Source organism: Leuresthes tenuis, unplaced genomic scaffold, assembly GCF_036924035.1.
Source record: "Leuresthes tenuis unplaced genomic scaffold, fLeuTen1.0.hap1 SCAF_15, whole genome shotgun sequence".
NCBI classification, from domain to species: Eukaryota; Metazoa; Chordata; class Actinopteri; order Atheriniformes; family Atherinopsidae; genus Leuresthes; species Leuresthes tenuis.
The window spans coordinates 19,753,510-19,780,588 of record NW_027325369.1 but is presented as its reverse complement, the minus strand read 5'-3'; the positions used below and the strand labels follow the sequence as shown (position 1 = coordinate 19,780,588).

General features: G+C 44.9%; 1 protein-coding gene across 2 annotated transcripts; it reads left to right on the top strand.

Moving 5' to 3' along the window:
- Window positions 1-56: 56 nt before the first annotated feature.
- On the top strand, window positions 57-26,248 carry dync1h1 (dynein, cytoplasmic 1, heavy chain 1). Of its 2 annotated transcripts, none has more exons than XM_072364687.1 (78): window positions 57-413; window positions 1,529-1,616; window positions 1,800-1,973; window positions 2,063-2,318; window positions 2,442-2,628; window positions 2,740-3,011; window positions 3,124-3,351; window positions 3,496-4,149; window positions 4,244-4,663; window positions 4,788-4,967; window positions 5,079-5,228; window positions 5,342-5,488; window positions 5,718-5,858; window positions 5,965-6,141; window positions 6,327-6,437; window positions 6,544-6,663; window positions 6,766-7,005; window positions 7,097-7,252; window positions 7,427-7,540; window positions 7,622-7,732; window positions 7,829-8,038; window positions 8,143-8,289; window positions 8,405-8,571; window positions 8,690-8,863; window positions 8,980-9,334; window positions 9,429-9,623; window positions 9,710-9,992; window positions 10,093-10,193; window positions 10,288-10,447; window positions 10,731-10,971; window positions 11,066-11,249; window positions 11,344-11,556; window positions 11,661-11,899; window positions 12,003-12,159; window positions 12,266-12,490; window positions 12,570-12,800; window positions 12,907-13,047; window positions 13,172-13,405; window positions 13,588-13,794; window positions 13,875-13,996; window positions 14,094-14,259; window positions 14,361-14,524; window positions 14,647-14,776; window positions 14,884-15,017; window positions 15,130-15,244; window positions 15,330-15,491; window positions 15,641-15,855; window positions 15,960-16,164; window positions 16,252-16,425; window positions 16,558-16,677; window positions 16,806-16,926; window positions 17,444-17,639; window positions 18,028-18,145; window positions 18,234-18,449; window positions 18,568-18,780; window positions 19,099-19,226; window positions 19,335-19,488; window positions 19,610-19,756; window positions 19,859-20,009; window positions 20,102-20,355; window positions 20,529-20,663; window positions 20,749-20,843; window positions 20,938-21,112; window positions 21,206-21,281; window positions 21,400-21,560; window positions 21,656-21,767; window positions 21,881-21,941; window positions 22,025-22,148; window positions 22,253-22,366; window positions 22,478-22,648; window positions 22,830-23,047; window positions 23,146-23,249; window positions 24,204-24,412; window positions 24,645-24,798; window positions 24,925-25,067; window positions 25,167-25,335; window positions 25,579-25,703; window positions 25,821-26,248. In XM_072364687.1, exons 1-78 carry the CDS (start codon window positions 164-166, stop codon window positions 25,947-25,949), a joined length of 13,920 nt encoding a protein of 4,639 aa, XP_072220788.1. In that variant the 5' UTR covers window positions 57-163; the 3' UTR covers window positions 25,950-26,248. The 2 variants fall into 2 exon arrangements, with proteins under 2 accessions (XP_072220788.1, XP_072220787.1); XM_072364686.1 differs by lacking the exon at window positions 17,444-17,639 and adding an exon at window positions 17,088-17,283.
- The last annotated feature ends 831 nt before the right edge of the window (window positions 26,249-27,079 follow it).

Genomic DNA, 27,079 nt, shown 5'->3' with positions numbered 1-27,079 from the left:
CTACAAGAACCATAATCCTTGGCGCGAATAAATGCGACGATCACAGTTGCGGTGATTTGACAGCGGCAGTCACCCTCTGACGATACTGTCAGACGCCCAAGTTTAGCTTTACCTCTTTGTTTACCTTCACTCAGCATCTGGTTGCCGTCGACCGCTTCAAAGAATGTCTGACGGCGGGGCGACGGAGGAAAACTCCGGAACCATGGAGGTGTCGGCTGTTCAAACGGTTGCTGATACCTCCGTCTTGCAGAAGCACATTCGGAAACTGGTACCGCTGCTTCTGGAAGATGGCGGCGAGGCCCCGGCCTCTCTGGAAGCCGCCATGGAGGAGAAGAACGCCGTTGAACAGATGAAGAAGTTCCTGGCCGACCCCCAAATTCACACCATCCTGGTCGAGAGAAATGCCCTTAAAGGTACATTCAGAAATAAAGCGGATTGGGACTATCTGCTCACTGTTCGAACGCACCATTCGAACGCAGTATCTCTGCAAAAAAAATGGGCGTTTAGAGTCGCTATGTCGTCGAAATGTTAACGGTTATAACTGTGAGTTAACTGTAATAACTGAATTTTTCTTTGTCAGCCCATTAAATCGTCATATCATAAAGCAACTGCGCCACACTGGGTGGGGTGGAGAAACGGCAGCGGCAGAGAACGCGTTTACGGCGTGGTACTAAAAGGTTGCTGAAATGTCTATGATTTAGTTTCTCCACTGCATTTATGTTGGTGAAGATGCTGTACGAAATGACGGGCGCTTAATAAGAAAAACAATCAATTTTATCAGTGCGATTCAAAGAAAATAAACTCATTGTCCTAACTGCAAGTCATACTCCGTGAAACGTCTTGGGGTTTGATCATGCGAACGGGCTCGTGTCAATGAGCTCCTTATCTTCAGTTTCCCAAAGGCGAATAAATCCACAGCTTCTGAGCTGTTTTCTTTTCATATGAATGCTGAACCTTTCTCTGTTGATACTGCACATGACCAGCCACACAGTCTGCGCATGTGGGTTTTTGATTCCTACCCATAAAGTCACTTCCTCGGCCTTGTCATGATTTTGCACAAAGATTATTATTGTCGAATATAGAGGGCAGAGTTTGCAGGTGTCTCATTCCAGCAAGCCACTCTAGCAAAGGAGGGTGGGGAAATGGATGCAAGCAGAGACACTTGCTGCATCACTGCCAGCTGAGCGAAATTCAGGTCAACCCATGCTTCATCACAAAAAAATATATCATTGTCAGCAGGGTAACCTGGCCTTTGGCACTCCATCTTGTCCGCTTGAAGCTGTCTCTAAATGGTGTCAAGCACTGCATAGGGTGTGGTACTTTATGGCTGTCTTTTTCTTTTTTCTTTTTTTTTTTAAAGCAGGATCTAGGGCAGCAGTGTTTTTCCACTTTATGTTCGCATTTATTGGGTGGTAATGGGACATTAGGACCAACCTAAAGGGGCAATAACTGTACAAAATCTTTGAAGAACTTTGTTGCATCTGGGTCTCTCTTGTTCGGGCTTTGATTTTTATCTGTTGTCACACAGAGGATGTTGGAGATGAAGGGGAGGAGGAAAAGGAGTGCATCGCCTACAACGTTAGCATTGACATACACTATGGGATTAAGTCCAACAGGTAGGTGATTCATCTAATACACTGACGAGAGAATAGTGTGTAATCTTCTGAGAGGAAATTACAAAAAAATGCCTCCCATTCTTCTTTTATGCCTCCCAACTGCGATTTAAAAAAGATTGTTTTGGTACTTATTTGTGTAAAAATATATATATATATATCCACCCTTCTCTCAATTTGTTTCAGCTTGGCTTTAATCAAGAGGACAGCTGTCATTGATGCAGACAAACCCATATCAACTCAAGTTCGAGTGTTGACCCTGAGTGAGGATTCTCCCTACGAGACTCTTCACTCTTTCATCAGCAATGCTGTTGCACCTTTCTTCAAGTCCTACATCCGCGAGTCTGGCAAGGCAGATAGGTATTGTTGCTATAAACATGGTTTATGGCACAATCTGCACCAGAGACGGAAAACAGACTCTCACAATATTCCCTGTCATTTCTCTGTAGAGATGGGGATAAGATGGCCCCCTCTGTTGAGAAAAAGATTGCTGAGCTCGAGATGGGCCTTCTCCACCTCCAGCAGAACATTGAGATACCAGAGATCAGCCTGCCCATCCACCAGATCATCTCAAACATTGCCAAGCAATGCTACGAGCGTGGGGAGAAGCCAAAGGTCACTGACTTTGGTGATAAAGTGGAAGACCCAACCTTCCTCAACCAGCTTCAGTCTGGAGTTAACCGCTGGATCAGGGAGATCCAAAAGGTAAAATGGGAACTTGCATCCCAATGAAACGGAGTGCCAATACATGCACAACAGGTCTTGGGTGGAGGAGAAAGTACTCGTGAATATTGCTGGATCTGTCGTTTCTGTCACCTCCCCTCTTAGGTGACAAAGCTTGATCGGGACCCAGCCTCAGGCACAGCCCTGCAGGAGATCAGTTTCTGGCTGAATCTGGAGAGAGCCCTCAACAGGATCCAAGAGAAGAGAGAAAGCCCTGAGGTTCTCCTCACACTGGACATCCTCAAACATGGAAAACGTTTCCACGCTACTGTCAGCTTTGACACAGACACTGGTGAGTGATAAAATAACAGTGTTATTATGTAACTTAAATCCCTTATGTTCTCTTTTTTTTTTGTGGTGAAATATGAATAAATTCCGTCTCTTTCCACACTACTTCCCACAGGTCTGAAACAAGCGGTGGAAACGGTTAATGACTACAATCCTTTGATGAAGGACTTCCCTCTGAATGACCTGCTTTCTGCCTCAGAGCTTGATAAGATCCGTCAAGCCTTGGTGGCCATATTTACTCACATGAAAAAGATAAGAAACACTAAGTATCCCATCCAGAGAGCGCTGCGTCTGGTGGAGGCCATCTCTAGGGACTTGAGCTCCCAGCTCCTCAAGGTGTTGGGCACCAGGAAGCTTATGCATGTTGCCTATGAGGAATTTGAAAAGGTTGGTGTTGTTGCACCTTTTTTTTATTGCATTTTTGTCACTCCCAGAAGTACACGCTTTGGTTTACAATGCTGGAAATGTTCTTAAATGTCAATTAATGTTCTGTGCACAGGTGATGGTGGCTTGCTTTGAGGTGTTCCAGACCTGGGAGGATGAGTACGAGAAGCTGCAGGTGCTTTTGAGGGACATTGTGAAGAGGAAGAGGGAGGAGAACCTGAAGATGGTGTGGCGCCTCAGTCCGGCACACAGGAAGCTTCAGTCCCGGCTGGACCACATGAGGCGCTTCAGAAGGCAGCACGAGCAGCTGAGGGCTGTCATCGTTCGTGTGCTGAGGCCTCAGGTGACATACATTCAGCATCTGTAATGGCCACATTTGAACTGATATTACATTATTCTCTCTTTGTCATTTTAACATTAATTTCTAAGGATCCCCTGATGCAGGATTTATTGTTTATTTATGAGTGAGAAATTGGTTTGTTTACAGGTATCTGCAGTGCCACAGCACGCTCCTGGAGAGACAGTCGAGCCTGAAGATATGAAGGTAGCTGGAGTTCTCTTTGACGCTGCAGATGCCAATGCCATTGAAGAGGTCAACCTGGCATATGAGAACGTCAAAGAGGTCGATGGCCTGGATGTGTCTAAGGAAGGCATGGAGGCCTGGGAAGCTGCCATGAAGCGCTACGATGAACGCATTGACCGCGTGGAGACCCGCATCACTGCCCGCCTGCGCGATCAGCTGGGAACTGCCAAGAATGCCAACGAGATGTTCCGCATCTTCTCCCGCTTCAATGCTCTTTTTGTTCGCCCGCACATTCGCGGTGCCATCCGGGAGTATCAGACGCAGCTCATCCAGCGCGTGAAAGATGACATCGAGTCGCTGCATGACAAGTTCAAAGTGCAGTATCCTCAGAGCCAGGCCTGTAAGATGAGCCATGTTCGCGACCTGCCACCCGTGTCTGGCTCCATCATCTGGGCCAAGCAGATCGACCGTCAGCTGACTGCTTATATGAAGAGAGTGGAGGATGTTCTGGGAAAAGGCTGGGAGAACCACGTGGAGGGACTGAAGCTGAAGCAGGATGGAGATAGCTTCAGGGCTAAACTGAATACTCAAGAGATATTTGATGACTGGGCTCGCAAGGTATAGAGCAATGCAATTTTTATTCAATTCTGTTTTCCAAGTCAGCATTTAGATTTACTTTCTAAATATTTCGTCCCTTCCTGTTGTAAATCAGGTGCAGCAGCGTAACCTTGGTGTTTCTGGCCGGATCTTCACCATTGAGAACACTCGTGCCCGTGGACGGGCAAACATGCTCAAGCTTAAAGTCAACTTCCTCCCAGAGATCATCACCTTGTCCAAAGAGGTCCGCAACCTGAAGTGGCTAAGCTTCCGTGTTCCCTTGGCCATTGTCAACAAAGCCCACCAAGCCAATCAGCTGTACCCATTTGCGATCTCTTTGATCGAAAGCGTGCGCACCTACGAGCGTACGTGCGAGAAAGTGGAAGAGAGGTCCTCCATTTCTCTGCTGGTGGCTGGGCTCAAGAAAGAGGTTCAGGTTCTCATCACCGAGGGCATCACACTGGTGTGGGAGTCCTACAAGCTGGACCCCTATGTACAGAGGCTGGCTGAGACCGTCTTCAACTTCCAAGAGAAGGTTAGGAGCTGTAATCACTATCTAGTTACATGTAGCATAAATTCAGACTTCAAGCTATCATTTTAGAATTACTTGTCATGGTAAGAGGCCAGTCATGCCAAACAAACGTTTTTGTTGCTTCCAGGTGGATGATCTCTTGCTGATTGAGGAGAAAATAGATCTAGAGGTTCGCTCACTGGAGACTTGCATGTTTGATCACAAGACCTTCTCTGAAATCCTCAACCGTGTTCAGAAAGCTGTGGATGACCTCAATCTGCATTCTTATTCCAACTTACCCATTTGGGTCAACAAGCTTGACATTGAGGTATGTGATTAAGAATTATAATACTGCAGATATTTCAGTTTTGGTTTTAATTCCATAAGAGTCTTGTTTGTCTGATAATCAAACCCACTTCCGCCGATGATATTTTCTTAGATTGAACGCATCCTCGGAGTGCGTCTTCAGGCGGGTCTTAAGGCCTGGACCCAGGTACTCCGTGGACAGGTGGAGGACAAAGCTGATGTGGACATGGACACAGAGGCTCCACAGGTCAGCCACAAACCTGGAGGAGACCCCAAGATCAAGGTAACTTGTAACACTAACCTCATGTCATGCTTACACTTAAATGTAGATGCATTAAAAAAGGTTGGGAAATTGTAGGTATCGGGACAAAGCTGACTGTTTTGTTTGATTCCTAGAACATTGTCCATGAGCTGAGGATTACGAACCAGGTGATCTACTTGAACCCACCAATTGAAGACTGCCGCTACAAGCTCTACCAGGAGATGTTTGCTTGGAAGACGGTCATTCTCTCGCTGCCCAGGATCCAGAGCCAGAGATACCAGGTAGAGATCTTAAAGCGGTTACAGTTTTCACAGGAAAAGATCTGTGATGTATGTTGGCGATAACGTGATTGCAGAACCCATTTTGGACAAATTACCTGTCCAAGCAGTCGTGTGTTGTGGTACTGTCTTGCACATCTTTCAGCTCAGATATTTTGGTTTTGTGTCCTATTGTCCTTTTGCTGCTTTTTTTGTTTTTGTTTTTCTAAGTGGCTCTTTCCTTCCTCATCAGGTGGGTGTTCACTATGAGCTGTCAGAGGAGGAGAAGTTCTACCGTAACGCCCTGACCAGGATGCCAGATGGTCCGGCAGCCTTGGAGGAAGCCTACAATGCAGTGGAGGACATTGTAAATGAGGTGGAGCAGTATGTGAAGGTAAGGGCCACCTTGCTTTAAGGTAATAAAACATATGATGGTGTTTTACACTGTTGCACACTAGCCTGTGATGGTTTCTTCAAACCTTCTTGTTTCACCTGCACAGGTGTGGCTGCAGTACCAGTGCCTGTGGGACATGCAAGCTGAAAACATCTACAACCGTCTTGGTGAAGATCTCACCAAGTGGCAGGCCCTGCTGGTCCAGATCCGTAAAGCGCGTGGAACCTTTGACAACGCTGAGACTCGCAAAGAGTTTGGACCGGCGGTCATCGACTACGGCAAGGTAGTAACGAGTGACAGTTCTGGCTGCTTGATTTTCTCATTAGACAAACTGTATCATTGCTGTATGTAAGCATTGTTCTAAGGGAGGCTTCTGAAGCATTGAAGCGTTATTTTCATCTACAATCTGAGACCTTTTGTGTGTCTGTAGGTTTTAATTGAAATATTAATTTTTGATGCTGCCAACAGGTTCAGTCTAAGGTGAACTTGAAATATGACTCCTGGCACAAAGAAGTTCTGAGCAAGTTTGGGCAGATGCTCGGCCAAAACATGCAGGACTTCCATTCCCAGATCTCCAAGGTAATGGACGACATAAAAACCATGTCTTTTTTTTTTTTCTTTCCTTGTTTAATTGACCAGCCTCGTTGCATTGATAACTCTTCACTTTGTCTCCGTTCCTCTCCAGTCCCGTCAAGATCTCGAACAACATTCCGTGGACACGGCAAGCACCTCAGATGCTGTCAACTTCATAACGTACGTCCAGACCCTGAAGCGCAAGATCAAACAGTTTGAGAAAAATGTGGAAGTAAGTACTGTGACACATCCAGCTTTTTTTTTTCTTTACTAAAATAGAAAAACGGAATAATAATACTCAAGTCTTAATACTCTCCTGCCATTTCACCCATAGTTGTTCCGTAATGGACAACGTTTGCTTGAGAAACAAAGATTCCAGTTCCCTCCATCTTGGCTCTACATTGACAACATTGAAGGTGAATGGGGTGCGTTCAGTGACATAATGAAGCGCAAGGACACTGCTATCCAGCAGCAGGTGGCCAACCTTCAGATGAAGATTGTACAAGAGGACAAAGCTGTGGAGAACCGCACCACTGACTTGCTCAGTGACTGGGAGAAGACCAAACCAGTTGCAGTAAGAGTCACTGAGTCATCTTAATTCACTTGAAATGAAGCTTATCGACACATATTTCTTCAAGTATCTAACTGACAATTCGTTTGACTAGGGTAACCTCCGTCCAGAAGAGGCCCTTCAGTCTCTCACCATCTATGAAGGAAACTTTGGTCGTCTGAAGGTTGAAAGGGAGAAGTGCGCCCGAGCCAAAGAGGCCCTGGAGCTCACTGATACTGGTCTGCTCAGCGGCAGTGAAGAGAGAGTGCAGGTAATGTCTGAATGCATTGACGTAAAGTTTAAGTCACAAATTGAAGACCAAATAATAGATGTCGAATGGTCGTCAGCCACCAATTCGAAATTCAGTTAATAGTTAAACTTAAGCAGTAACTTTTGAAAAGTTGCTTGTCTTTTGACTCTTTTCTGCCTTTTGCCTGTTTTGCAGGTGGCCCTGGAGGAGCTGCATGACCTGAAAGAGGTTTGGTCTGAGCTGTCAAAGGTCTGGGAGCAGATCGACCAAATGAAAGAGCAGCCATGGGTTTCTGTTCAGCCTCGCAAGGTACAAATACGCAGTGATCTCCACTGTCTTGCACTGCGTTGTACGACTGTGTCTTTAATTTTTTTTTCTTCTTATGTGCAGCTTCGTCAGAGTCTGGATGCTCTTGTGAACCAGCTAAAGAACTTCCAAGCAAGACTGAGACAGTATGCTTCATATGAATTTGTCCAAAGGCTGCTTAAAGGATACTTAAAGGTCAGGGAACTATTTTTTCCCACTAAGCCCAAAGTTTGACTCATAAGAGAAAGTTTTATAGGACAATAGTGACCTGTCTTGTCCTTTTCACTCTAGGTCAACATGTTGGTGATTGAGCTGAAATCAGAGGCTCTGAAGGACCGTCACTGGAAGCAGCTGATGAAGCGCTTGCATGTGAACTGGGTCCCGTCAGAGCTGACCCTGGGACAGATCTGGGATGTGGACCTGCAGAAGAATGAGATGGTGGTGAAGGACGTTCTCCTCGTAGCTCAAGGAGAGATGGCTTTGGAGGAGTTCCTTAAGCAGGTGAAGAGCAGAGTTCATAAAAGCAGTGCAACGAAAACCTTTTAACATCTCAAATTTCAACGGCTGTTACTCTGATGCATAATGACGTGGTTATTGATTTTTAGATCCGTGAAGTATGGAACTCCTATGAGCTCGACCTGGTGAACTACCAGAACAAGTGTCGTCTGATAAGAGGCTGGGACGACCTATTTAACAAAGTTAAAGAACACATCAACAGCGTGTCTGCCATGAAGTTGTCTCCTTACTACAAGGTAAACCGATTTCACCTGTTCTGCTCATTAACACAACAGATTACATTTGTCAAATATTTCAGTTCTACAGAGCTGCTTTGAGATTATGATTATTTTTTTTTTTGTCCTCTTTCAGGTGTTTGAGGAAGATGCCCTGAGCTGGGAAGACAAGCTGAATCGTATCATGGCTCTGTTTGACGTTTGGATTGATGTCCAGCGTCGCTGGGTGTATCTGGAAGGCATCTTCACAGGCAGTGCCGACATCAAACATCTACTGCCTGTAGAAACCCAGAGATTCCAGAGGTAAACTCAGGACTAATGATGCAACACACGTTGAAATTTGTTTGAAAAATGTATATCTTGTGTTCCCATTTCCTCCTCATTCTCTACAGTAACAATGTTTTCTGCCTGTATCCCACAGTATTAGCACAGAGTTCTTGGCGTTGATGAAGAAGGTGACAAAGTCTCCTTTAGTGATGGATGTACTAAACATCCAGGGAGTGCAGAGGTCCCTGGAGCGATTGGCTGACCTGCTGGGGAAAATCCAGAAAGCCCTTGGAGAATACCTGGAGAGGGAAAGATCTTCATTCCCCAGGTAGGATGAAGATCCTGCAGCTGAGCAAGCAAGAGACGATTCAAATTGTTAAGAATTTTCAGCCTTAAGTTAAAATTTGGGTTTTGCTGATGCAAGCATACTTTGTTGTTCAAAAGGTTCTACTTTGTGGGAGACGAGGACCTGCTTGAGATCATTGGCAACAGCAAGAATGTGGCCAAACTCCAGAAGCACTTCAAAAAGATGTTCGCTGGTGTCTCCAGCATCTTACTCAATGAGGACAACACTGAGGTGTTGGGCATCTCCTCACGTGAGGGTGAGGAGATTCTCTACAAGACGCCAGTCTCCATCACGGAGCACCCCAAAATCAACGAGTGGCTGACGCTGGTGGAGAAAGAAATGAGAGTGACACTGGCCAAGCTGCTTGCTGAGTCTGTCACTGAAGTCACAGCTTTCAACAAGGGCACAGCCATTGATCTGAGCCAGTACATCGACTGGATTGATCGTTACCAGGTTTGGATTGGGAGAACTGATTGGTACACACGATAAATAATGATGGTGAATTCCTCATTAACACATTAACTCTGTGGATTTCCCTGCTCCACAGGCCCAGCTGGTGGTCCTCTCCACCCAGATCGCTTGGTCTGAGAACATCGAGTCTGCCTTGACGACCATCTCTGGTGGTGGAGACATGTCCCCTATGCAAGGAGTGCAGGCAAATGTGGAGGCCACTCTCAACGTGCTTGCGGACACTGTGCTGATGGAGCAGCCTCCACTCCGCAGGAGGAAACTTGAGCACCTGGTTAGAGGGGATTGTTTTAAAGAATAAAAGTAAAACAGATGTTTTATGATGAACTGTCTGAAACCCATCTTGCCATCAATTCTTAGATCACTGAGCTGGTGCACCAGCGTGATGTTACCAGGACCCTGATCAAGAACAAGATCGACAACCCCAAATCCTTTGAGTGGCTCAGCCAGATGCGCTTCTACTTCGACCCCAAGCAAACAGACGTCCTGCAACAGCTGTCCATTCAGATGGCCAATGCCAAGTTCAACTATGGCTTTGAGTACTTGGGCGTGCAGGACAAGCTTGTCCAGACCCCACTGACAGACCGTTGCTATCTCACCATGACCCAGGCTCTGGAGGCTCGCCTTGGTGGATCACCATTTGGTAAGAAAGTTATTCATGTATTTTCTTCCTAAAAAAAAAATTCTATTTTATTATATTGATAAAACCATTGACTTAACTGAATTTGTTCATCCTCTGATAGGCCCTGCTGGCACAGGAAAAACTGAGTCGGTGAAAGCCCTCGGTCACCAGCTCGGTCGCTTTGTTTTGGTCTTCAACTGTGATGAAACGTTCGACTTCCAGGTACATGACTTTTTTTTTATAAAATATTTTATTAAATGGTTAAGCTGTTAAGCTGGTGTTGGTTGTTAATGTGCTTTTTTTTTTCTTTTTTCAGGCTATGGGCCGTATCTTTGTGGGTCTGTGTCAGGTAGGAGCCTGGGGCTGCTTTGACGAGTTCAATCGTCTGGAAGAGAGAATGCTGTCTGCCGTCTCACAGCAGGTCCAGTACATCCAGGTTGCCCTGAGGGAGCACAGCAACCCCAACAGAGACAGGAGTATGTTTAATAAATGTTTGGGACGCATTGACGCACAAAATGATTCTTGCATGAAAATGTTCAGGTTGAAAAGGTTTTTGGACACCGACACGATGAAAATGTCCCAACCGAGAAAGTAAAGTGGATCGCATTATAGAAGATTTGAGATGGTTGTATGTTAAGATTCACAATCACTTTGTGCTTGTGTTAAAGGGACTAAAAAAAATACACATGCTTGGGAGTAAGATAACACAAGCAGGTATGGAAAATGGATGGATGCAAGTAACATGAACTGTCATCCCAGGTGTGCCCATCACTACTGAGCTCCTGAACAAACAAGTGAAGGTGAGCCCGGACATGGCCATCTTCATCACCATGAACCCCGGCTACGCTGGTCGTTCCAATCTGCCCGACAATCTGAAGAAGCTCTTCCGCAGCTTGGCCATGACGAAGCCCGACCGCCAGCTCATCGCACAGGTCATGCTTTACTCTCAAGGTTTCCGAACTGCCGAGGTCCTCGCCAAGAAGATTGTACCCTTCTTCAAGTATGTATTTTGTTTAAGACCAATTGAAACAACTTGGAAAGGATTTAGCGAAGGCGTTTCCCCTCTTGATTTAAATCTCCTGTCTACGTTTCAGACTGTGTGACGAACAGCTGTCATCCCAGAGTCATTATGATTTTGGTCTCCGAGCTCTCAAGAGTGTGCTGATCAGTGCTGGCAATGTCAAGCGTGAGCGCATCCAGAAAATCAAAAGGGAGAAGCTCGAACGTGGAGAGGTGGTTGATGAGAACGACATCGCTGAAAACCTTCCTGAGCAGGAGGTATAAAAAGTGTAGCCTCATTGAATTAGGAGTGGAGCTGTTTCGTTTTGGCGTCTTTGGCAGATTTGACTTCCTTTGGTTCCATTTGCTTTAGATCCTGATCCAGAGCGTGTGTGAGACCATGGTCCCTAAGCTGGTGGCTGAGGACATCCCTCTGCTGTTCAGCCTGCTGTCAGATGTCTTCCCTGGAGTTCAATACCATCGTGGAGAGATGACTGCTCTGAGGGAGGAGCTCAAGAAGGTCTGTGCTGAGATGTACCTCACCTACGGAGACGGAGACGATGTTGGCAGCAATTGGGTGGAGAAGGTATGAACCTGAATGTAATTGATCTACCTCCATTTTCTGTGGCAAGAAATGAAGCGCTAGAGCCCTGCTTCTGACTTTAATTTTCTATAATTTATCTCTTCCAGGTGCTTCAGCTGTACCAGATCACACAGATCAACCACGGTCTGATGATGGTGGGTCCTTCTGGCAGTGGGAAGACCATGGCATGGAGGGTGCTACTCAAAGCTCTTGAGAGACTGGAGGGTCTTGAGGGTGTGGCCCACATTATTGACCCCAAGGCCATCAGCAAGGACCACCTGTACGGAACCCTGGACCCCAACACTCGTGAATGGACGGATGGCTTGTTCACACACATCCTCAGGAAGTGAGTCCAGTTTATTGATGATTATGAATGATAATTTGTATTCCTTAAAGTAGAACAATGTTAAAAAAGACTTTCTGTGAAATAACTTTTCTTTTTATTTTAGGATCATTGACAATGTCCGAGGTGAACTGCAGAAACGTCAATGGATCATCTTTGACGGTGACGTCGATCCAGAGTGGGTTGAAAACCTGAACTCCGTGCTGGATGACAACAAACTGCTCACACTGCCAAATGGAGAGCGTCTCAGTTTACCACCAAATGTAAGAGCACAGCATTTCAACCGCCGACCTCTGTCGTTTGTCTCATACAATGTGAGCGTTTAGCAAACACATTTGTATTTATCTAAACTTTTATGTTTCTTCCCAGGTGCGTGTGATGTTTGAAGTGCAGGACCTGAAGTATGCCACCCTCGCCACCGTGTCTCGCTGCGGTATGGTGTGGTTCAGCGAGGATGTCCTCAGCACTGACATGATATTCAACCACTTCCTGGCTCGCATTCGCAGCATCCCGTTGGATGAGGGAGAGGATGAAGCTCAGCGCAAGAGGAAAGCCACAGAAGAAGAGGAGGACACTGCTTCACCAATGCTGCAGGTAATCGAACGCACTGAGAAACGCGAGAGCTCCCAAACCTTTTATCGTTACTTATGTTCTGCTGTGTGCTTTAAACTAGATCCAGAGAGATGTTGCAGCAATCCTGCAGCCGTACTTCACCTCTACAGGTCTCGTGATCAAGGCCTTGGAGCACGCGTCTAAGATGGAGCACATCATGGACTTTACCCGCCTGCGCTGTTTGGGCTCGCTGTTCTCAATGATGCACCAGGCCTGCCGAAATGTGGCTCTGTACAACAACAACCACCCCGACTTCCCCATGCCTATTGACCAGCTGGAGAAATATATGCAGGTAATGTTTTACTTTCTTCTCTGTATGGTTGGAAGAATGTTTTTTACTGTTGTACAAGTATCCTGTTGAAGCTGATAAATGTTTTTTTAAATTTTTTTCTCTGCAGAAATATTTGATCTACGCCGTGCTCTGGTCCTTCTCTGGTGATGGCCGTTTGAAAATGAGGGCAGAGCTCGGGGAATACATTCGTCGCATCACCACTGTGCCCCTCCCATCAGCTCCCAATGTCCCCATCATTGACTATGAGGTACAGCTAAGTTTTACTAAGAGATACTGGTTGAATTCTGTCTCTGCGCTCAGTGAAAGAAAACCAAAATGACTCCAGCCATGCATTTTCAAAATAACCGTTGTTTTGCTTTGTTCATGTTCAGGTGTGCATCTCTGGGGAATGGCAGTCCTGGCAGGGCAAGGTGCCCCAGATTGAAGTTGAGACCCACAAGGTGGCATCTCCAGATGTTGTGGTTCCTACCCTGGACACAGTGCGCCATGAAGCTTTGCTTTACACATGGCTGGCAGAGCACAAGCCACTGGTACTGTGTGGACCCCCTGGTTCTGGAAAGACTATGACCCTGTTCAGTGCCCTCAGGGCTTTGCCTGATATGGAGGTGAGAGATGAGACTGAAAGGATTTTCAACACCTGAACTGGAAACTCTTCCTTTAGAAGCGATTACCCTTTTTTTCATTAGTTAAACACTCAGCGTTCAGCTCTGTGAATAAAACTGGTAAAAAAAAAAATAAATAAGATCAAACTGATTCATTAAATTAAATTCTCTTTCTTCTCTACCAGGTTGTTGGTCTGAACTTCTCCAGTGCCACCACCCCAGAATTACTGCTGAAGACCTTTGACCACTACTGTGAGTACCGCCGCACCCCCAATGGCGTGGTCCTCGCCCCGGTCCAGCTGGGAAAGTGGCTGGTGTTGTTCTGTGATGAGATCAATCTGCCGGACATGGACAAGTACGGCACACAGAGAGTAATCTCTTTCCTCAGACAGGTACGACATGCTTTTAAACACACACACACACATATATATATATATATTCCTTAATCCGCATATTTTGGTTTTATTTTTAGGTGGTAGAACACGGAGGCTTCTATCGCACCTCAGACCAGACTTGGGTGAAACTGGAAAGGATTCAGTTCGTTGGAGCCTGTAATCCTCCCACTGACCCGGGCAGAAAGCCCCTCACACACCGGTATAGCTCTCAGAATTTGATCTGAACATCAATACATTCAATGATGTGTCTAAGAAGAAATAAATGCTACCTTTTTTTTTTTTTTCTATCTCTCTAGGTTCCTGCGTCATGTCCCTGTGGTGTATGTGGACTATCCAGGCCCCGCCTCTCTTACCCAGATTTATGGCACCTTTAACCGCGCCATGCTGCGCCTTATTCCCTCGCTACGAACCTACGCTGAGCCTCTTACAGCCGCGATGGTTGAGTTCTATACCATGTCTCAGGTAGAGGAGATGACTGAATGTAAAAATAAAAACACAAGATGTGTGTTTTATTGATCACTTTGTGATAACTTCTTTCTAATTTATCTACTTTTCCACCACAGGAGCGCTTCACTCAGGACACTCAGCCTCACTACATCTACTCCCCAAGAGAGATGACCCGTTGGGTGAGGGGCATCTTCGAGGCCCTGCGGCCACTTGAGACTCTGCCTGTTGAGGGGCTCATCCGCATCTGGGCCCACGAGGCTCTCCGTCTCTTCCAGGACAGGTGGGTTAAAGTTTCTTAGAGGTTAGGTTTTAGCTATTTCAACACAGACTGTTGTGATTTTGAGAAAGCTGTAAAGTTTGAACAAATGGAATGACACCGTGTTTATTTATTTTTTTCTTTAGGCTTGTTGATGATGAGGAGAGAAGGTGGACTGATGAGAACATCGACATGGTTGCTCTCAAACACTTCCCCAACATCGATAAGGAGAAGGCTCTGAACAGACCTATCCTGTACAGCAACTGGCTCTCCAAGGTAAATTAGAGATTTGCTGACCACTTCTTTTGTTCTGTAGTACTACTAAATTATGAGCAATTTGCGCTTGCATTTTTCTATTGAGTTTATTGGTGTTATATTTGCAGGACTACATCCCAGTGGAACAGGAGGAACTGAGGGACTATGTGAAGGCCCGTCTGAAGGTCTTCTATGAGGAGGAGCTGGACGTGCCTCTGGTTCTCTTCAATGAGGTGCTGGACCACGTTCTCAGAATTGACCGGTAAATAACGTCCTCTGAGCTTCTTCTTCGATCGCTACTCGTCGGTTCTTTGAAATATCGGATCTTAAGCATTTTATTAGAAGTCAACTACAACAGATCATATGTTTTTCAGAATCTTCCGTCAGCCTCAGGGCCATCTTCTGTTAATCGGTGTAAGCGGAGCAGGAAAGACCACACTTTCTCGTTTTGTTGCCTGGATGAATGGACTTAGTGTCTACCAGATCAAGGTTGGTACAGTGAGAGTCCGAATAATTTGGGGTCATTAATACACACGCCTGTCTCTTATATTGATTGGTCTGTTCGTGTTTTCAGGTGCACAGGAAGTACACAGGAGAGGACTTTGATGAAGATCTCCGTACAGTGCTGCGTCGTTCAGGATGCAAGAATGAGAAGATTGCCTTCATCATGGATGAGTCCAACGTACTGGACTCTGGATTCCTTGAGAGAATGAACACACTGCTGGCCAATGGAGAGGTAATTTATTATTTCACCAATTACATCATTGTTGTGTTCCCATTGGGGAAAGATGACCGCACTGCCGAAAAGTTTGCAGGGTAATTAATTAGTTTGTTTTCACACGTAATTTTCTGGATCTTATGCTGATGTTGCCTGACTCTTTCTAGGTTCCTGGCCTGTTTGAGGGAGATGAGTACGCCACCCTGATGACTCAGTGTAAGGAAGGAGCTCAGAAAGAGGGCTTGATGCTCGACACCCACGAGGAGCTTTACAAGTGGTTCACCAGCCAGGTTATCAGAAACCTCCACGTGGTTTTCACAATGAACCCCTCTTCAGAAGGCCTGAAGGACAGGGCTGCCACATCTCCTGCCCTTTTCAACAGGTGCAGAGACTCATCGTGGATGAATATTTAGCATAATAGAAATGGGGAAACTGCACTGAAAGGTAAGGGTTCCTGTGTTTAATCAAATCTCTCCTCTGTGTTAGGTGTGTGTTGAATTGGTTTGGAGACTGGTCCACAGAGGCTCTTTATCAGGTTGGTAAGGAATTCACCAGCAAGATGGATCTGGAGAAGCCCAACTACAAGGTGCCAGACTACATGCCAATTGTTTACGACAAACTGCCCCAGCCACCATCTCATCGCGAGGCTATTGTCAATGGCTGTGTGTTCGTACACCAGACTCTTCATCAGGTAGAGAAGAAGTTTGCAGTGGAGTTAATGATGTAATTAAATGGCTTGCTTTTGCTTTTAAGTAATAATCGTAATCACATCTTTTAGGCTAACAACCGTCTGGCCAAGCGTGGTGGTCACACCATGGCCATCACTCCTCGCCACTACCTCGACTTCATCAACCAGTACGCCAACCTGTTCAATGAGAAACGCAGTGAGTTGGAGGAGCAGCAGATGCACCTCAACGTTGGTCTCCGCAAGATCAAGGAGACTGTCGATCAGGTAACTTCATCTTTCTTTTTTTTTTATGCTTTCAGGACTTTAAATGATCAAAGCCACCGGGTTAGGTCTTAAAGTGTCAGTTTGTCAATTCTTGAACTTGATCAAGTCTGCGATTGTATTTGTCTCATTAAGGTGGAGGAACTCCGTCGTGATTTGAGAATAAAGAGTCAGGAGTTGGAGGCAAAGAATGCTGCTGCCAATGACAAGCTGAAGAAGATGGTCAAAGACCAACAGGAAGCTGAGAAGAAGAAGGTACACAGGAAGTAATTTCACAAAAAGAAGAGACTTTTTTTAAAATTGTCTGGGGTTTTTTTGTTGTTTTTTTAACCGCCATGCTTCACCCATGTCCTTTAAGTGTTTTGTTACCCCTGTGACTCCAGGTGATGAGCCAGGAGATCCAGGAAGCTGTGTACAAGCAGCAGGAGGTGATCAAAGATAAGCAGCTGAGCGTCAAAGAGGACCTGGACCAGGTGGAGCCTGCTGTCATTGAGGCTCAGAATGGTACAATGATTTATGTTCATTTGGTCTCAACTGTTATGACAATGGGTGTTCATTTGTTTTAAAAGCAGCAGTCTTTGCATACATTGTAACAACTTGATTTATGCTTACACTCACCCCTCATCATTGCCCCTTCCCTTGTCATAATCGCCTGATGTTGATAGCTGTTAAGTCTATTAAGAAGCAGCACCTGGTGGAGGTGCGTTCCATGGCCAATCCACCTGCTGCTGTCAAGTTGGCCCTGGAGTCCATTTGCTTGCTCCTGGGCGAGAGCACAACTGACTGGAAGCAGATTCGTTCCATCATCATGAGGGAGAACTTCATCCCCACCATTGTTAACTTCTCTGCTGAAGAGATCAGGTGAAATAAGAAAGAACTTGTTTTCGAGTTGTACACTAAAGAGCTCTTTCTCTGTCCCTTTTTGTTTTTTTTGTTTTTTTTCCTCTCTGTCTCACTCTCAACACTCCTCTTTCTCCTCCTCTTAATTCTTTCAAACACATTCCTCCTCCTTCTTAACTAGCGGTGAGTTCTATTAAGCGGCAGCACCTAGTAGAAGTGCGGGCTATGACCAATCCCCCAGCTGCAGTCAAACTGGCCATGGAGTCTATCTGTCTTTTGCTGGGCGAGGAGACCAGTGACTGGAAAAAAATCAGACAAGTTATTATCAGGGATAATTTCATCAGCAGCATAGTCAACTTTTCCTCTGACGAAATGAGGTACTAGTGTCAGAATGGCAGTTTTGTCTCTATCGAATGGTACCAAAATGATTAATTCCAATCTCTTCAATCAGCACACGTGATTCGAGGTTGACTTTAAATGATTGCAACTAAGTCTAATCATTCGATTTGTAATCACAGAATTAGCAGATGGTAATAGAGGTTATTTGTGGTTGTAGTGATTTATTTATTTATTTTTAATTATTATTATTCAAATGAGAAACTGTTTAGAATTGAGCACTTCCCAAAACAAAATTGAAACAACCCTGTTCGATATCCTGCTAAATTCCTGTTTAATTTCCTGTGATTTATTATCTTTTCATAGCGATAATATCGCTATAACGTGTGGCTGTATTCTAACTTCTTGGACTAATTTTACTTTATCCAGTGACTCCATCCGTGAAAAGATGAAGAAGAACTATATGTCCAACCCAGGCTACAACTATGATCAAGTCAACAGGGCATCTCTGGCTTGTGGACCTATGGTTAAATGGGCAATTGCTCAGGTTTGGAGGCCTAAAATATCTCAAGGTTCTGAAAATGGGATTAAAAGAACGTTCTTTTAATATATACCTTGTATCTCCACTCTTCTAGCTTAATTATGCTGATATGCTGAAGCGTGTGGAGCCCCTGCGTAATGAACTGCAGAAGCTTGAGGATGATGCCACAGACAACAAGACAAAGGCAGAGGAAGTGGAGCAGATGATCAGAGACCTGGAGGCTAGCATTGCTCGCTACAAGGAGGAGTACGCTGTCCTCATCTCAGAGGCCCAGGCCATCAAGGCTGATCTTGCTGCAGTCGAGGCCAAGGTAACTGGTCATCTGATCTTTATCTGGTCCCCTTCCTACTCCCACTTCTGATTTCTGGTCTAAAATGAAGGTCCTAGAATATTTTCTCTCAATAATGAATTTTGCTCTTTGCTCTCAGGTGAATCGCAGCACAGCCCTGCTGAAGAGTCTGTCGGCTGAGAGAGAGCGCTGGGAGAAGACCAGTGAGACGTTTAAGAACCAGATGTCTACCATCGCAGGAGATTGTCTGCTCTCTGCTGCATTCATTACTTACGCCGGCTACTTTGAACAACAGATGAGGCAGAACTTGTTCACTACATGGTCTCACCACCTGCAGCAGGCCAACATTCTGGTATTTGAAGCTCTCGTCCATTATTGTCAAATCTGAGCTTCAGTCAAAATACTTCAGTAGAGTAGTACATGATCTTACTATGTTTAGACTTAAACTAATTTAAAGATTCTATAAACTAATCATACACGTGGCCATTTTTTTTTTTATTAAACATATTATTTAATACTATAGACTATTGTTTGTGTTTTAAAGCCTGTTTCATGGAGCCTCAACATATTCCATCGTTTGCAGAGTTTTTTTATTTATGTTATTTTTTTAAAAAGTTTAAAGCCAGATGACATAATCCTAAAGTCTCGCTGACCTGATTTTCTTCTTCAGTTCCGTACGGATATTGCAAGAACTGAGTACCTGTCCAACGCAGATGAGAGGCTCCGCTGGCAAGCCAACTCCCTCCCAGCTGATGACCTCTGTACTGAAAACGCCATCATGCTCAAACGCTTCAACAGGTCATTGTCTATCTTTTCCTCTTGGAGTCCAAACTGAAATGTCATCTTAAGGTTTTTTTTTTTATTACCAGCCTTGAGTTTAATCTTGCTTTATCTTGGCTGTTTTAGGTACCCACTGATAATTGATCCATCAGGCCAAGCAACAGAGTTCATAATGAATGAGTATAAAGACCGCAAGATCACCAGAACCAGCTTCTTGGATGACGCCTTCAGGAAGAACCTGGAAAGTGCCTTGCGTTTCGGAAACCCACTGTTGGTCCAGGTCAGTGCATCATACTGTCGACATTTCATTGTGTGTTTGCTGTGTGATCAAAGCTCACTGGCCTCTTATTCATCAAGTCCCTGTTTGTTGATGGCATTTTATTTACCTCCCTTCTCTTAAGGATGTGGAAAGTTACGACCCCATCCTAAATCCAGTGCTAAACAGAGAAGTGCGCAGGACTGGAGGACGTGTCCTCATCACCCTTGGAGACCAGGACATCGATCTGTCACCTTCATTTGTCATCTTCCTTTCTACACGAGACCCAACGGTAAGAACGTCCTTTAATATATTTATATTCTGGTTTAAATTGAGTGTCATACAGATCAGATGAAAGGGTTCATCTCTAATATGTGTTGTCTTCTGTGCCCAGGTCGAGTTCCCACCAGACTTGTGCTCTCGTGTAACATTCGTCAACTTCACCGTGACACGCAGCAGCCTTCAGAGCCAGTGTCTCAACGAGGTCCTAAAGGCCGAGAGACCCGATGTGGATGAGAAACGCTCTGACCTCCTGAAACTGCAGGGTAAGATGGAGCTAGTGAGGAGGCACAGGTGGGCGGATAAGAGGTTAAATCAAATGAAATAATAATTTAATGACTTCCCCCATCACTTTCAGGTGAGTTCCAGCTGCGTCTTCGTCAGCTGGAGAAGTCCCTGTTGCAGGCCCTCAATGAGGTCAAGGGTCGCATTCTTGACGATGACACCATCATCACCACGCTGGAGAACTTGAAGAAGGAGGCGGCTGAAGTGACCAGGAAGGTGGAGGAGACGGACATCATCATGGCTGAGGTGGAAGCAGTGTCACAGCAATACCTGTCTCTGTCCTCTGCGTGCAGCAGCATCTACTTCACCATGGAGTCTCTCAACCAGGTCTGGACACATCTTACTCTCTCAGTGCAATCAGCTGTGTTTTTTTTCCTTTTTCTAACTTACAGGTTTTCTACATAGACTAATGCACACTGGAATAATGCGTCAATATTTTAGTTCAGCTCTGCAAATCAAGCAAACTAGTACAAACTAGTACTGTTTGGCTCCTCTTTCAGATGCACTTCCTCTACCAGTACTCGCTTCACTTCTTCCTGGATATATACCACACAGTGCTGTATGAGAACCCCAACCTCAAGAGCATTAGCGATCACTCACAGCGACTCGCTTTCATCACCAAGGACCTTTTCCAGGTTTGAACCATCTATTTTGAAAATGAAAATTTCTTTTAGGATAAAGCAGGTGAAAAATGCTGAGGTCTGAGTTGTGTGATATTAGGTGGCGTTCAACAGAGTGGCCAGAGGTATGCTACACCAGGACCATATTACCTTTGCCATGCTTCTGGCTAAGATCAGCCTGAAGGGCTTGACCAGGTAAGACACCTCTATTACACCAGTGGAGTATTACATCAAAACAGTTGCACTGTATTGTTAATCATCATCATTTCTCTTTTTAATAATTCTCCAGTGAGCCATCATATGATACAGAATTCCAGCACTTCCTGCGTGGTAAGGAGATCGTACTGACGGGCACGGCACTGCCTAAGGTGAAGGGTCTGACCACTGATCAGTGTGAGGCCATGGTCCGACTCAGCCGTCTGCCAGCATTCAAGGATGTGGTGGCTAAAGTTGAGGCTGATGAGGTGAGTGTTGGCGCATCCATCCATCCAGTATGGCTTCCATCAGGTACACAAACTGTATTTGTAATTATTGATTGCTTTGTTTCGTTACCTCAGCAATTCTTCATGTGGATTGAGAGCAACACTCCAGACCTGGCCGTTCCATATTTGTGGTCCGAGGAGAAGCAGTCAAGTAAGTTCATGGACTCGTTTTTTTGTCCAATTATGCATAAATGTTAAGGCAAATCAAAGTGGACAGATTAATTCTTTCAATACCGGACCTGGATTCAAATGTACTTCTCCCTGTTTAGCTTCCATTGGTCAGGCAGTGCACCAGCTGCTGCTGATCCAGGCCTTCCGTCCCGACCGCCTGCTGGCCATGTCCCACATCTTTGTCTCAAAGGTGCTCGGGGAGACCTTCATGAACATCATCGAGCAGCCTCTTGACCTGGCTAATATTGTGGACAGCGAGGTACTGTTGAATATTTCTTTATTAATTTTCCTCTCCAGAGACCTTTGCTACAGTGGTTGCATATGTTGCTGACATTCATGTTCTTGTGCTTGTAGGTGAAACCCAGCACTCCAGTGTTGATGTGTTCTGTACCAGGATACGATGCCAGCGGGCTGGTCAGAGATCTGGCTGCTGAGCAGAACAAACAAATCACCTCTATTTCCATTGGTAAGGAAGGAAGAAAAATAGTCTCTTGCTTCAACAGAAGTGTGTGTGTTATGACTGAAATCAGCACCTTATTGAGGATATTCCAAATGTTTGTACACTTCCACTGTTCACAGGTTCGGCTGAAGGTTTCAATAAGGCTGACAGAGACATCAACACTGCTGTCAAGTCTGGCAGGTGACTGATGTGGTTTCTGTGAGTTTTTGGTCATGTAAACTTTGATTTTAGCACTTTTATCCAGACTCTCCTTTATCCTGCAGGTGGGTGATGCTGGAGAACGTCCACTTGGCCCCTGGCTGGCTGATGCAGCTGGAGAAGAAGCTTCACTCGATGCAGCCTCACGCCAGCTTCAGGCTTTTCCTCACAATGGAGATCAACCCCAAGGTACAACATATCACAGATCAGTTTAGCGAAAATGTGATCAATCCCAGTCCCAAAGTTCCTTTTTTTTCATAGCACAGTTTCTTTTTTCCTTTTTTTTCTGGTAGGTGCCAGTAAATCTGCTCCGTGCTGGTCGTATCTTTGTGTTTGAGCCTCCTCCTGGTGTCAAAGCCAATATGCTCAGAACCTTCAGCAGCATCCCCGTTGCTCGGATGTGCAAGGTGAAACAAACGCTCACTTCAAAACTTATTCAGTTTACTTAGTTGGTTATTAACCACTAAAGCCATCTCCACTGTTGCTATCTAAATATGTTTTTCCCCCTGCCTTTCCAGGCTCCAAACGAACGTGCTCGTCTCTACTTCCTGCTGGCCTGGTTCCATGCTGTCATCCAGGAGCGCCTGCGTTACGCACCACTCGGATGGGCCAAGAAATACGAGTTTGGCGAGTCTGACCTCCGCTCAGCTTGTGACACTATTGACACCTGGTTGGATGACACTGCTAAGGTTGGAGATGACTGCAAAAATCTTAAAAACTTAAAGTTACATAAGCCAAAAATATGCATTTTTAATGTGTAAACTTCATACTGCTGCTAATTTAATTGTAAATTTAACACATGAGGGACAAAGTGTTTTTAAAGTGTCACCACCTGGCCACATTTAATCCATTTCATTCAAACACACACAGGGCCGCCAAAATATCGCACCAGACAAGATCCCCTGGGCGGCTTTGAAGACGCTGATGGCCCAGTCCATCTATGGTGGCCGCATTGACAATGAGTTTGACCAGCGGCTGCTCATCACCTTCCTGGATCGAATCTTCACCAAGGGAAGCTTCGACAGCGAGTTTAAGCTGGCTGTCAAGGTTGACGGACACAAAGACATCAAAATGCCTGATGGCATTCGGTCAGTATGGGTTAATTCTGTAATTCCAACACTTCATGAGTATCAGGATGATGTTTTGAAATTATTCATACCACAAAAACATCTTTAATTTGTTTCAGACGCGAGGAGTTCATGCACTGGGTAGAGATGCTGCCTGACACTCAGACTCCATCTTGGCTGGGGTTGCCTAGCAATGCAGAGAAGGTCTTGCTTACCACTCAGGGTATGCCTTAGCCAATCAGCTTCATTGTTTTTAATACAGTTACTGGACTGCAATGTTTCTGTGCTGTCTAACAACAATAATTTTGTTCTTCTTACAGGATAAGTTATTAATCAACTCTCTATTCTAGTATCTTAACTCTTACTTTGACAGGTTGTCTCATTCAAGGAGAATTGAACTTCTTTGGGCAAAATACTCGTAGCAAAGAACATGTTATGGGCGCTTCCTCTGCTTATTTCTCATCGTTCCATTGTTTTTCTTCATCTCACTTCCAGTTAGAGTTCTGTGGTTTAACAAGTAGTCAGCCTGGTATTACGTAGCAGTCATAGCCATTGCATTTTAAAAAGTCATCTTCCCAAAGGATGGGTGCGTGTCTCCTCACCCTTCAGCAGCTGTATTTCACAGCCATCATGTTGCTTTGCTGCAATACTATCTCCATCCCACCCTCAGATTAGGTTTTTAAATGGCTCCCCACCTCCATACCTTCGGCTCCCCCGTTCACATCCCTGTTTTGTCAGATTCATGTCCAAACTCCAACAGTCTCAGCCACTGAGGCATCACCCCTCCACACTCCACACTCTCCCTGTTCTTCATCCTCCCTCCTCCTCAGTGTCTCCCTCAAAACCCGCCTCCTTTTGTTGCTTGGATTCTATTTTCAGATCCAGTCAGTTGAGAAATTGGTTAATTTCTCTACTTGCCAGTTATTACTGAATGTTATTTGATTGAAATATTGCCTGAAGCCTTGTTTTCTTATCCTTTTGTTGTATTAATATCCGTCTGGCACAACTCCTTTTTTTGATTAAACAAACCCTTTTTTGTCCCACATCCTTGAGGTAAACTGTTAAGTCTCTGTTCCACGATTAATTTCTTCTTCCCCCCTACCTCCTCGCGGCCTTGTCTTCCAACCCTCCTCCACCTCCCTCCCCGCTCACTTGATCCCTCTGCCGGGCTGCGCAGGCACTGACATGATGGGTAAGATGCTGAAAATGCAGATGTTGGAGGATGAGGATGACCTTGCCTATGAGACAGAGAAGAAGGAACGCACTTCGTCCACTTCCGATGCCCAGCCAGCCTGGATGAGGACCCTTCACACCACTGCCTGCAACTGGATGCAGCTCATGCCACAAACGGTCAATCCACTCAAACGCACAGTGGAGAACATCAAGGTAATGGCAGAAAAAATTAAAAGGAAAGCAGATTTCATCAGGCAAATTCAAAATATGTTTACTGGTCAGCTGACAGTACAAAGTAATATTTGAAGTTTTGACATTTGACCAGGTAAAAAGAACAAATTGAGCGTGTTTCAGTTAAATAAAGAGCTTTTTTTTGGGTGTGTGTCATTGTTACATTTATCCAGCGTCTGTTTTTACATTCGTGTGGTCTTTGCTCAAACACCAGGACCCGCTGTTCCGCTTCTTTGAGCGTGAGGTGAAGATGGGCGGCAAGATGCTTCAAGAGGTCCGCCAGGATCTCTCCGACGTGGTGCAAGTGTGCGAGGGCAAGAAGAAGCAGACCAACTATCTGCGCACACTCATCAGCGACCTTGTCAAAGGTTTTTAACTCGGATTCATTGAAATCTTCCAGGAATTTAGCCCGTTTTTGTAGAGATTGGATACATTTGAACGGAAAACGGATTATACTTTGAATATTCATGGAGTACATCTGTCTCTCTCTACAGGAATCCTCCCTCGTAGCTGGTGCCGGTACACAGTCCCAGTCTCCATGACTGTAATCCAGTGGGTGGCAGACTTCAGTGAGCGAATCAAACAGCTGCAGCAGATCTCCCAGGCAGCTGCCAGCGGGGGTGCAAAGGAACTGAAGGTACTGCATGTCTGTATGTATGAAACCAAACAAGCTCTCAGATCCCATTCTGCTTTCTTTTTCTCATTTCTTGTATCCTTTGCTGTCTCCTTTCTCCAGAACATCCACGTGTGCTTGGGCAGCCTGTTTGTGCCAGAGGCTTACATCACCGCCACTCGCCAGTATGTGGCACAAGCCAACAGCTGGTCACTGGAAGAGCTGTGTCTGGAGGTCAATGTCACCACCGCCCAGGGTGCCGCACTGGATGCCTGCAGCTTCGGCATCAAAGGTCTGAAAAAAACACATGCCATCTGTTGTACCAGAAGAAAAAACGACGCTCAGAGACTTTCTTTCACTTTTGCCTCCAAGTTTTATCATGATCTCCATGTCCCCTGTCACTCCTCTCTACTTCATTTTGTTTTTGAAAACATACCGGCCCCGATTAGATACTTATTTGGTGTATTGGAGTGAAAGTTAATTAAAATATATATTCTTTTGAAGTTCTAATTTAAAATATAACTATTCCTTCTAGGTCTGAAACTCCAGGGAGCTACTTGTGCCAACAACAAGCTGTCTCTGTCCACCTCCATCTCCACTGAGCTGCCTCTCACTCAGCTCCGCTGGATCAAGCAAAGCAACGCAGAGAAGAGGCACATGGTATGATTGACATAAAACTACATGTCATAGGACGGTGTTTTAATAAAACAATCTTTAATAAGGTCATTAAATGCATCTTTAGTCTTCCTGCCCTCATCGTGTGTCTTTGCTCTGCAGGTGACTCTACCCGTGTACCTGAACTTCACCAGGTCCGACCTCATCTTCACCGTCGACTTTGACATCGCCACCAAGGAGGATCCTCACAGCTTCTATGAGCGTGGAGTTGCAGTTCTGTGCACAGAATAAACCAAACGAGACATTTCTGTGTACCGACATCTTAAAAAAAGGATCATACCACACTTAATCAGTTACCCATAACATGTAGTTGTAGTCTTTTGCTGCCCAATGTTAGACTTAAAAGGATTAGTGGAGCAGTCATGCACATGTGTCAGCCGTAATGTTTTTGGAAAGTGTCTGAGAGGGTTAAGAGAAGGTTGTCAGTTGGTAAATGAAGGGAGGGTGTACTATGAGAAAAAGGAAAATTGGAAGTGAAATGTTTTATTGACAGAATGTTTTTTAGAATGAATAAAATCCACTCAAACAAACTGCCTTCACTTTGGTCTTTGTTCTACTAAATGTGTAAGAACGAGAATGGCTCCACTACGATGGCTGACTTCAATACTGTTTTTTCAGTCTGTGATACTTGTGCTGACAAAGACATTTTGAACCCAACTTTGGACTTTAGTACAACTGTAGCTGAGATAAGTAAAGTCTTTAGTTGAAAGTCCTTGTTGAAATATAATATATTGATAAGAAAGGGATATTGACCCCTTAAAGGTGGCTTTATGAGGTTTTACCCACTGTTGAATTCCAAGAGCAAATTTGACTGCAAACACTTCAAAAAAATTAAACCAATTACCATGAATTTCTTGTCAGCTTCTTGATAATTTCCTCACCTCTGTACAAGATGACACATCAACAAAGAACCAAGGTTCATGTGGAAATGATCTCAACTTCTATTCTTTATCATTGTTGTACTTATATTCCCTTATTAGGCAAAGAAGAGGCTTCGGTGAGTTGTAAAACGAATGTCTGAAGGATGTTTGTTACTGCCACCTGCTGGTTGGAGTGGGCATGATTTATTTTTTTTTAAATAAAAGCACTCAGGATAGAGGAGAGTAAGGTCAGTCTTTGTGTGTATAATTTAGAGTCAGAAATGCAAATGATGTAATATAGCCATGTTTTCATTTGTGTAGCATAACTGGAAAACAGTTATTTTTACTTTAAAATGATCCTTGAATATCAACAGATGGCAGGTTTGAATTTTTTGCATTGACCTACTGGCCAATATACTTCTATCTTATGCCTGAAAAGAAAACTGGTGTAAGACTGTCGAGGTAAGAAGATGCAAAGTGATTCTTGTGCCACTTTGCAAA